Source organism: Aulonocara stuartgranti, assembly GCF_965226115.1.
Source record: "Aulonocara stuartgranti genome assembly, chromosome: 3".
In the NCBI taxonomy this organism is placed as follows: Eukaryota; Metazoa; Chordata; class Actinopteri; order Cichliformes; family Cichlidae; genus Aulonocara; species Aulonocara stuartgranti.
In genome coordinates this window covers 9,887,553-9,898,968 of record NC_138941.1, presented here as the reverse complement: position 1 = coordinate 9,898,968, position 11,416 = coordinate 9,887,553, and the positions used below count along the sequence as shown (strand labels likewise).

Sequence of the window (11,416 nt, the reverse complement as noted above, 5' to 3'; positions counted from 1 at the left end):
CAGCTGTGCTGTTAGGGATGCTCTCATATTTGTTTCAAATGTAATAAATCAAAGGATTTCAGGCTTTTCATCCTTTTTATTTGTTTGGTTCTAACAGCAGCTGGATAAAAACATGCAGGTGATGAATATAATTGTGTGATATTATGAGCATTGTGAATAAAGAAAGAGCAGAGATAGTAAAAAGGAAACAGGTGATGGACGTGAGATTTTCAGAACAAAAGCTCCTCAGTGAGACGATCACCTGGACACAAGGTCAGGCAGCTGGGACTCATCTAGAGAGCAAAATGGAAAAGTGATCTGTGCAGAACATCACTGCTGATTGCAGTTATTTACATCAGACTTCTTCTCTGAGATAAGAGCACCATTTGTGGGAAAGATGACAGTATTTCCAGGCTGGATGCTGTTTGCAGGGAGAACTGAATGAAAGTCTCCTGCACCTCAGCGCTGAGGTCCACACCTGTGAACACAGATGAGGTCAATCTGCTGCAGCACGTAGAGCTTTACTGATCAGCAGGTTCAAAGGATTCAGCAGAGCGTAGAGTCAGAGCTAAACCTGGGAGTCACTCACGCAGTCCGGCTGGCGCATCTCCATCTGAACACCTCCGGTGTCGCGGCGCGGGCGTCTCAGATGGCCAACAGCCCCCGGTGGCACCTCCTCTCTCCACGCTGGTCCTCGGGGATTCCATCATCAGGAACGTGCGGATGAGGGGGGCGCTCACGCTGTCGTTCCCGGGAGCCACTGTTGTTGACATAGTGGACAGAATTCCCAACATTCTGGCATCCCACCCACAGGTTAACCGGCTCATCATCCACATCGGCACCAATGACATCCCCAAACAGCAATCTGAGCTGCTGAAGTTGGACTTCCTCCAACTCTTCAGCCTCCTTGGTCAGTTGCAGGTGAGTGCTTTTATCTCTGGGCCCACCCCCACCTGTGGCAGAGGGATAGGCCGTTTCAGCCGGCTGCTCAGCCTTAACACCTGGCTTTCCTCCGCCTGTGTCTCCCACGGCTTGGGTTTTATTAACAACTTTGATGCCTTCTGGGAGAGGAGGCATCTTTTTGGGGCAGACGGGCTCCACCTCAACGCCTGGGGACGCCGTTTGCTGTCCGCCAATTTGGCATTTGGCGTACAGCACTGCCGCACACCGCCCTGTCACTACCCCAAACTGACATTACCTGCTGATCCGTCTGCTACTGACTGATGTCCCCTTGGTCCCAGCTCCTATATTTGTTCCACTTTTAACAGTAATACACAAAACTCTGGACTCGGACCTTTCTCTCCCACAGTCAACACAATACCCGTCATAATCACAAACAGAGCAACAGAATTATCATAAATCCAGTAACTCCAAAAACATTAATAACCTCCGGCCTCTTCAAAAATATCAACATCCATTCAACTCTATTGTCAAAAATCCACCAGTCTCAATCAGTATGGCACTTTTAAATGTCCGCTCTCTGTGGAACAAGTCTTTTATTATTAATGATTTAATTTTAGATAATAAACTTGACTGTTTATTTTTAACTGAAACATGGCTGGGTTCAGATGCACCAGTTGTTCTCACTGAGGCCTCCCCACCAAATTTTAATTTCTCTTTTTCTATTAGAAGTGGTGAGAGAGGTGGTGGGACTGCATCTTTAACCAACAACACACTCACCTCCAAACAAATTTTATTTGATCATTTTACCACTTTTGAATTCCGTGCTATTGTTTTCAGCAGCCCTCCAGTTTTATCTGTCACAGTTTATAGACCACCTAAAGACAGCGCTGCTTTTATCAAGGAATTCTCTGAATTTTTAACAAACATACACTCAAAATATAACATGATAATTTTAACCGGTGATTTTAACCTGCACATAGATAATCCTTCTGACCCTGCAGCAAAAGAATTCTTAAACATTCTTCACTGTTTGGATTTTACCAGCACGTCACGCAGTCGACTCACAACAGAGGACACACTCTGGACCTGGTCATCACCCATGGGCTGTCCACCAGCGTGTCCTCTGTTGTTGACTTGGCTGTCTCTGACCACTACTGTGTGTTTTTTAACATCACCGGTTTTATTCAGTGGAAGACCTCAGTGCGAACTGTGAGGAGGCGCTATCTAACCTCTGAAGTGGCTGCAAATTTCACCAGGGTTTTAGACGAATGCCCCCCTGTGATTTTACCTGCATCCTGCGATTTGATTTTTAGTTATTTTAACAGCAAACTGAAGAAAAGCCTTGACTCCGTTGCTCCACTCACCACCAAAAAGATTAACGTAAAACATGCATCACCCTGGAGAAACGAAGAAGTCAAAAAACTCAAAAGAAATTGCAGGGCAGCAGAAAGGAGGTGGAGGAAAAATAAAAACACTATCAACCATCAAATATTTTGCGAGCAACTTAAAATGTACAATAATACATTAAGGAAGTCAAGAAATTCATACTTTGCCAAAATAATCAGTAATAACAAAAATAATCCCAAGGTCCTCTTTTCCACCATAGATCATTTATTAAACCCTGATTTTCCCAAAGAACAGACTCGCTCTGTGAGCAGTTTGCAGACCACTTCAGGGGAAAAATCAGCGCCATCAGATCTGATATTTTATCTAATCGTGATATGATTTTAAACACATCTGAGGGCTCGATTGTACCTGAGGAGACACTGGACAGCTTTGTCCTGGTTAATGCTGAGAACCTGCAGAAAGTTTTCTCCACAGTGAGACCCACCACATGTCTTTTAGATCCAATCCCTTCTTCACTCTTTAAAACACTTTATGGATTTTTTGAGGCTGAGCTTTTATACATGATGAATTGCTCTCTTCAGTTGGGTGTCTTCCCTGCTGCCTTTAAAACGGCGGTGGTGAGGCCCCTTCTGAAGAAGAGCAATTTGGATTGTAATGATTTTAATAACTACAGACCTGTATCCAACTCACCATTTTTAAGTAAAATCTTAGAAAAACTTGTTTTTACTCAGATTACTGATTTTCTCAATGATAGACAGATCCTGGAGATATTCCAGTCTGGTTTTAGGGTGAACCACAGCACAGAGACGGCTCTCCTAAAGGTTTAAAGGTAATAACCTAAAGGTAATAACTATTGCATTTATTAAACTGATTTGCATTAGACTGCTGATTTATTGTGAATGAATGATATTGTTTTATGATGCATTATACTGCTGAGTTATAAGAAATACTGTTCGCAGAAAGTCATCGCCTTATTTGTCTGATTAGAAGAGAACAGCCTAACTAAGCCTAACAGGGGACAGGTACTTCTGCCCAACCTGGCAGCCACAAAGTGAACTCATTTAGGTAAAGATAACCACATGCACCTAACCAGCCTGCACCAGCCTGACATTTCTTCCTCCTAAGTAAAAACCAATGGATGGATTGAACTTAGAGTCTCAGCTCAGTTTTCTATTTTGACCACCTACACCCCAAGATACTCTTTTAAAAAGTGTTGTTTTCAGATCCCTTTGAAGTTCATAAAGGGCCTGTTCATTTTCATTCAGATGTTTTATTACATAAATGTTACTGTTTTCTTTTGATTTATGCTCCCACTACACTGCACCTCTACAAACAACAATGCCACGGACTGTCAGCTGCTTTTACATGCTGTGAACATGAGTAGGTTTGATCAGAGTTTCAATTATCAAAGAAAAGACAAACTGAGCAAAAAGAAGGAAAAAAAGACCAACTTCTTCCCAACTGACAAGAAAAATACTCGTCATGTTTTCATAATAAAGGATCAGGCTCCCCATTTATGACAGCTTGGACCAATAATGTATGTTACACTGATGCTACTGTAGAGACAGGGTCAACATCTCTATTTAAATATAATTAATATGCAAAACACAATAAAAGTTATACATGAATTATTCATTATTTTTACTATTGATAAAATTCATGTATACTAATCAAAGTTATACATGAGTAACGACATTATTAATAATGATTAATAATAATAATTCTAATGCCAACATGATGACTGTTCATAGCTCCTGCTTTGAAATACTGAACTTAAACATTGACCTGATGAAAGATCACAATTCACAGTGGCCCACTGTCAGAATCATTCTGAATATAAACTCATCGAGTTAATCTGAACCTTTCTCAAATGTGCTGTGAATAAATGCTGCTGCAAGCCACTGTGGGAAAGCTGTGTTATTATCATGGAAACATCTGTGACACATTCACAGAGGACGAGGACACAAAGGGACGACACGCAGAGGCTGTGTTAAAGTCAAAAATCCAAATCTTTAGTCCTAAACAGGCAGTGGTTACAAACAGGAAGACGAGCAGTCCATTAAACAGTCTACAGGGTCAAACATACAGAGAATTCAAACAGCTATTAAAAACAAATAACTGGACACTGAAAAACTTCAGTGATGTGTGAGGCACCAAAGGGAAGCAGCTGAGTATATTCAATGAATTCTCTTCAAATACAAAGACAGAAACTCCTACAGGCAGCATGCAAACTGAGCAGGATACACAAAGATCAGAGATTACAAAAGAAATCAGAAAAGATTTCAAACTTACTGAGAGCAAGGCCTCTGTTACAAATCTGTCTAATAGAAAAACATGCTGTACAGATACAATACGCTCAGTGTTCATGGTCATTTAAAAACTGGCTCTACCTGAACCACTTCAATATTTTATGAAGTCACTGAGTCGACCATTTCTACAGTTTGTTTCCTTCATTGCAGTTAGAGTGCGGCTGGTAAGGATGAAAACACACACAGAGCGTAAATTGTCTTTGTTAGTAACAAACGTCAGCAAAGAAAAGACAAAACACACAAACACTCTCATGATATTCATGAATCATTAGAAAGTATCCAAACATTCTGCTCGTGGACTTTTACAGTCTTATTTGCACTCGCTCATCTTCATAATCATCCTGATCAATACATGACAGGGGAGGCTTTGAGGTAGGCGGGGCTCTCTGCTGATGTCAGCATGAAAGGCAGGACCAGCGTCTGCCACATGTTGGTGAAACATCACAGTACACTGGCGTGGTTTCCTTTCCAGATGTTGGACGTTTGACACTTCAACGTTGAGGCCAACAAGAAGACACAGTTTTGGGTCGGGTTGCTGCAGGGTTTCTAACTGAGCAAAAGCAGAAGCACACAGACCAACAGGGATCAGATGCTGAGTGTTAGAGGAACATCTGTGCTGATCACTGAATGCTGCTGTGGTCTCTTGTTGAAGTTGGCTGGTGGGACAGTCTAATAGTGATATCCTGCCCATCGGAGGAACACTTTTAAAAACACATGCAATACTTTGTTTGTATTACAGTCACAGTTTATGTTATTTTTGTCCTTTAAAAGTGTTGCTGTACTATAAAGTCCTATAATTTGAGGCTAAAATGGCTCAGAGAGTCTCTCTCTCAGAGGATCTCCTTTGAAAGTGGAGACGGCTTTATCCGCTGATCCACGTCACTTTACCTGGATGTTTTCTTTGAAGCTGGATGAAGACTCCTCTCCCTCACTCCTGCTGCAGCTGTGTGGTCCAGTTGGCCTCTGAGGTCACAGTCAACATCTGTAGCAGAAGAGGGGAAATAAAAGTCCAGGTTACCAAAACTGGGAGCTTTTCCAAAATAGAGCGTAACTGGACTTTTTCAGCCTTACAGGCAGATAGTCGTCTGAAGCTGCAGCTTTTTCTTTTTAGCTTTTTCCAATCTCTGCTCTCGGCTTTCTTTGAGAACATGTCTGCTTTCTTGGCATGGGTCTGTCTGCTGTTGGTGAAGAGACTAAATCCACATACTCGCTACTAAGATCTCCTCAAGTAGTCTCAACCAGATTACAGTTTAAGAGTAAATGTCTCCTGAGAGTTTCACCTTGGGGAGATGCTGTCTTGCTAACATGCAATCATGAGCATTAATCTATGAGGTGAAAAAGTCATTTTAAAAGCTCCAGCCACAAGTTTTATTTCATCTGTGTTTTGGTCAGAGTCCCATCAGACCTCCAGAATGGTGTCAGAGTGTTTTCTATCCACGTGATGAGCACAGGCCTCAGGTCCAGACCTCCACGGGCACCATAGCCTCTTTGGAGCTAATAGGTGCAAGAAGGTTTTGTTGGGATAGGAACTGAAGAGGAAACTGACGAGGAAGGCAAGGATCTTCTTCAGCTCCTCCGAGCCAGGACCTCTTTGTGTAGGCCAGCATTGGCCAGGTAGCCCTCCAGCATCGCTGGATGGCCGACAGTGGAAAACCTAGAGGAGTAGGAGAGAAACAGCAGCTTGGAGCATGTCTTTATACTGTTTAGTTTTTAGAGCCACAGACTTTCTTTTAATGTCATTGTTCAGGATCTATGACTGATTATGTATTTATTGTATTCCTCCATGACTGTGTGACAGCAAGTGGAAAAAAACCAGCTTCACCTTTGTTGATATGCTTGTAATTTTAATATTGATTAAATGGCCCATGAAATAATAGAAAGCTCATATATGAAAATGTATTTTAAGAAGTAAAATGTTAATCTGAGTACAAAGGAGTACACTCACCTTCTGGTAGATGGAGGTGTAGCGAGCGCTGGTGAACATCCAGGCCTCCTCGTAGAACTGATCACTGATTGGATCCAAAACATCGATGGAGGATCTGTGTAAGCGCTGAGGATCGTCCTGATGGACAGAACAGAAGGAGAGTGAGACAAGTGAAGATATACTAAATAACACTGTGACATGAACTGAGCCACACACAGTTTGATTCACAGGTGATTGACACATTATTTGACCACGAGCAATCTTTTCTGGTTTGACGCCGTCTTTGTAGCCAGAAACCAGCTCTCTCCTCGGCTTCCTCCACTACACGCTTCCCCCACGCCAGTCTCCTCCGTCACTATAAAGGGGAGAGTCATGAGCTCCATCACCCTCACCTGTGCCGTCCAACGTCCCGCCACCAGCCTCCACTGCAGCAGGCCAGAGACCACACCCCTGCCACAATAAGTAAAAGTATATCCTTGCTGTACCCTTGATGCTAAATGTGCTAAATTAACCGCTGCCTTTGCCCCTTTGGGATTATTCTTATGTCACTGGGATGTTGACCTTTGACCTTCACATTAGAGAGATGGGCAGACATAATTAGTGTATGAATTTTAAAGTAACAGGTAATAAAGAGAGTGTAGCAAATGTAGTCAGGTTTCTTACTCTGTATCACACATGAGTGCCCGAGGGAGGCGGGGCTGACTGGGGAGACACAGGAAACAGAGAGACAGGGCTGACTCGACATGAAACGATGAAACGTGGGACACGGGAACAGAAACTAAACACAGGCTGAAATGAACACTGAGGGAGGGAGAACTAAGATTACTGAGAGCCTGATAAATAAGAAGAACAAAAACCAAGAAAAACAAGAGTCAAAGAAAACCAAAAACACAAAGCATTGGGCCAGGACCCACTGCTGTGACATTTATATGTGATAAAAACATTAAAAACTGCTCAGATGTTGAAATCTTTCTACGTATACTTTAGGTTCAGCTCTCCAGCCTGGCATTTGGTTAAGCATGATTCAAACATTTGATTTTGTTTAACTGGTTTTAATTATAGTTACTTTTTGTGAACATTTGTTGCAGCATTTAAAAATACATCATTTATTTTCAAACTTTTATTTGATTTAGAGCATCATATTTGACCAACGTAAATGTTTTAATTTCATATAAAATAACTGAAACAGTGAACTAAATATCTGAAATCTTTCCTTCCTTAAAAGTTATAATCCTACTTAAGTTATAGTGCAAACGCTTAAGCAACAAATATACTTGATGCTAATTAATTCATATTTCCCTTTGATGTTGCAACTATGCGGTCACTTCTGTCTTTAAACAAAATAATATTTTCCAGTTACAGAAATCATAAAGTCCAAACTAAAGTGCTACTGTTGCTATATGCATTTTATATAAATCATGGATGATGGTCCTGACATGAAGGAAGAGAAAGTTACAGGTTGCATCCTTTGACTTTGTCTCCGTGCCTTTGGGCGATTTTCAGAAGGACAGATGTTTCTGTTCAATTCTTAAATCAATTTTTTCAAACACAAACACTATTTTAAAACTTCTAGAGAGTAAAATATTAATGATAATTATAATAACAATAATAAAAACAAAAGCTCTCAGATCCATCAAACCAAGCAGCAGAAAGAACAATAACTGAAGAGAAAACTTTAACCTTGTAGACTTCATTATGTTCCAGCTGCTCTACAGACGCTGTGACCTCGAACTTAAGCAGGTCGTAAAGTATGTGCAGCTCAATAACTTCATAATCAGACCCTGTGGTATTTAGGCAGCAGAACAACTAAGAATAACAACTACAAATAATGTTTTTAGGTTTCTGTTGTACTGCAAGGTTCTGTACAGGAGAACCAAACCAAGAGCAAATATTACGTCTCATTTACACCTGAGCACGAAGAGCCATCAACATTTAGCAAATTGAATCATCTTTGTTTAGATGCAAGAAGAATCATATAGAAATGAAAAAGTAGAAATAGAAATCCAGAGCAAAGATATCCTCTAATTCAGCGTAGCACATGTGCAGCTGCTGCGATTCACGTAAGCATTCGGCTCGTCGCTGTTGCAGATTTTTCTCTCGCTGTTCTGGCTCACAGCGCTGCAAACACAAAAATAAATATCCCCAAAGGTGTGAAAGGGAGCTAATTAGTAAGAGTATTGTTACTCTCCGCAGGAGTAGTCCAGCAGTAGAAATCAGTCCAATAACAAGGTGTGTAACATCTAGCAGGGTGACAGAAAAACCCAGGGTAACTTCTAAGGACCTCAACGTCTCTCTCACATTGTGTTTTTTAAACATGCTTCCATTTGTCACTTCAGTCTTTACTCTGAAATACAGGAAGAGAAATCATGGCTGAAACAATTTCTCATGAAACCAGGGGTGTGGTCCAACAGTCAGTTTGGTGAGGAAGGTTCCTAACTGAGAGAAGTGACCCAGAAGTATCTGTGTAGCAGCCACAATGAATCCAGATCATGAGCTTTATTAACTGATCAAAGTCTCTTCTTTCATCTTCTGTATCATTCAGTTTGCATTGGTAATGCCCATTATTGTAATGCTTTTTTAAGACCAGCAAAACTTTATTTCACTTTGGGTTAGCTGGGATAAGTGATGGATGGAGGGAATTTTACTTCAGCCACAGAAATCCTAAACAGGAAGGAGGAGCAGAGTTACAGTGGATCACTATCCAGCAGGGAAACAAGGTTTATTTCAATTTCTTGGCCATGAGTGAGATTTACTGAGTGGGCAAATTAGGGAGACGACACCATCAGATCCCGAGCCCTCCATGTGTTAATCAAGAGACGGCTGCTGTGCTACAACCATAAATAATGAATAAATTAGGAGCTAAAGCTGAAAGGACAGTTTATTTGTACCATCTTCACGTGAACACATTCAAGAACATCACAGATGAAGAAACATTAAAAACTTCCACACTACATAAAGCAAGAAAAATAGTTTTTCTTTCAGGTGGTTTCAGAAAAACAGAAACATCAAACATCTCCAAGACTCTCTTTGAAAGAACTAAAAACCTTTGTTCTCATGGTCCAATCATGAGTGAACTCCCCGATGAAGCCTTGTGTGCTAAAACATGTCAGAGTTTTAAAGGTTAAACATGAGTTTCCAAAACGTTTTGCTGGAGAACAATGAACTATTTGACTGAGTTTCAATCATTTACAGACGAGCAAAACCAGGACAGAGAAAAAAGGACAAAACTGACTCAGTAAAACAACAGAAAAGAAGATCCCATGTAGATCTGTATTATGTAGAAGTTCAGCCCAGCAACCAGTTCAGTTCAACACAAGTTTAAATGATTCTATCTGAACTCTGTGGAGCCTGATCTCAAGCTTTTTGAGTCCGACACAGAAACCAGAGGATCTTTCTGTGTCTTCAGATTCACTGTTATCCAGTGATGAGAGTGATTTCAGCCCTGAGTGATCGCGCTGATGTTTGCACAGAGCAGACAATGAGGTGAATGTTTGGGCACATTGGTAACAGTGAAACAGTTTATTAGTAACGTGGGATCGTTTGTGTTCAGAGTATGAACTGAGATTCCTGAAGCTCTTGTCACACTGGTCACAGCTGTAGTTTCCTTCCATGTGTGCACGTTCATGAATGTTACGACTACCTGACCGTGAGAAGCTTCTCTCACAGTGTCTGCACTTGTGTGGTTTCTCTCCTGTGTGGACTCGTTTGTGTGATTTAAGCTTCCATGCAGTGGTGAAGGATGACCCACACTGATCACAGAGGTGCTTTTTAACCCCACTGTGAATCAGTTCATGTTGTTTTAAGTGATGTGATGTGGTGAAGCTTCTCCCACATTCTTTGCAGTATTTCAGTTTGTCTCCAGTGTGTCTACGTTGATGTGTTTTAAGGGCAGCTTGCCGACTGAAAGTTTTTCCACAGAGGTCACAATGAAAGTCTTTCCCACCACCACAGTGATGACAGGGTTGAGAACTGGATCCATCTGTGTCGCTCTGCTTCTAAACAAAGACACAAAGACAGTGTAAGTCAGTCCTTGTATCCTGAACGTCGCCTGAAATAAAGAGCATCTCTGCAGACGTCCAACTACATTTGACTGTTTCAGTTAACACACTCAGTTTACTGGGCTGCAATAACTACAATACTACCACCATAATACTACAGTGATACTAAAATCATAACTGAAAGGAAAATCTGAATAATCACTCAGAGCTGCTTTTCCATGCAGTAGAATTGCTAACATGCTAACACAGTTTAATAAGCAGAGTTGTTCCAAACAGTCAGGCTAAAATGACAAGATAACAATATAAATACATACCTCACAGTAGCTGCACTTGTAGAGTCTCTTTCTGGTGTGGATCTGTTGGTGTCGTCTCAGGTGATGTGGAGATTTAAAAGTCTTCTCACACAGGTCACATCGATAAGGTCTCTCCTCAGTGTGGGTAAACATGTGTTGTTGTAACTGTGCGTCTGTTGTAAACTGTTTGCCACACTGTTCACAGCAGTACACATCATGTCTGGTGTGAATGCGTAGGTGTGTATTTCGGCTCCCTCTCTGGCCGAAAGTTTTTCCACACTCGTCACAGCTGTATGCCTTAATTCCAGAGTGGGTAACTAGATGCCTCTGTAAGTGGCTACTGTGAGTAAAAGCTCTGCCACACTGATCACAGCTGTACGCTTTAACTCCACTGTGGATGAGTTGGTGTTGTTTTAGGGAACGCATCCAGGAAAAAGACTTTCCACACAAGTCACAGCTGAACGGTCTCTCTCCAGTGTGGATGACCTGATGCTGTTTTAGTGAAGCCTTCACAGTAAACTCCATCCCACACTCGTCACAGCTGTATGGCTTAATTCCAGAGTGGGTAACTAGATGCCTCTGTAAGTGGCTACTTTGAGTAAAAGCTCTGCCACACTGATCACAGCTGTATGGCTTAATTCCAAAGTGGGTAACTAGATGCCT

General features: G+C 41.5%; 2 protein-coding genes and 1 long non-coding RNA gene across 3 annotated transcripts in view; 1 reads left to right on the top strand and 2 right to left on the bottom strand.

Annotated features, from left to right (window-relative positions):
* Positions 1–352: 352 nt before the first annotated feature.
* The window catches only part of LOC309702529, a 103,632-nt gene continuing 92,568 nt past the window's right edge, over positions 353–11,416 (top strand). The window contains exon 1 of the long non-coding RNA XR_014275593.1: positions 353–449. This is a non-coding gene — a long non-coding RNA (uncharacterized lncRNA). The remainder of the gene's footprint in view (positions 450–11,416) is intronic.
* Positions 4,822–6,632, bottom strand: LOC309702373 (uncharacterized protein). Its single transcript, XM_082527084.1, has 4 exons — positions 6,484–6,632; positions 5,944–6,192; positions 5,427–5,520; positions 4,822–5,088 (listed from the first exon to the last, which is right to left on the bottom strand). The coding sequence occupies exons 1-3, from the start codon at positions 6,520–6,522 to the stop codon at positions 5,467–5,469; spliced, it is 342 nt and encodes a 113-aa protein (XP_082383210.1). The 5' UTR covers positions 6,523–6,632; the 3' UTR covers positions 4,822–5,088; positions 5,427–5,466.
* On the bottom strand, positions 9,355–11,375 carry LOC309702330 (uncharacterized protein). Its single transcript, XM_082527010.1, has 2 exons — positions 10,775–11,375; positions 9,355–10,457 (listed from the first exon to the last, which is right to left on the bottom strand). The coding sequence occupies exons 1-2, from the start codon at positions 11,276–11,278 to the stop codon at positions 9,765–9,767; spliced, it is 1,197 nt and encodes a 398-aa protein (XP_082383136.1). The 5' UTR covers positions 11,279–11,375; the 3' UTR covers positions 9,355–9,764.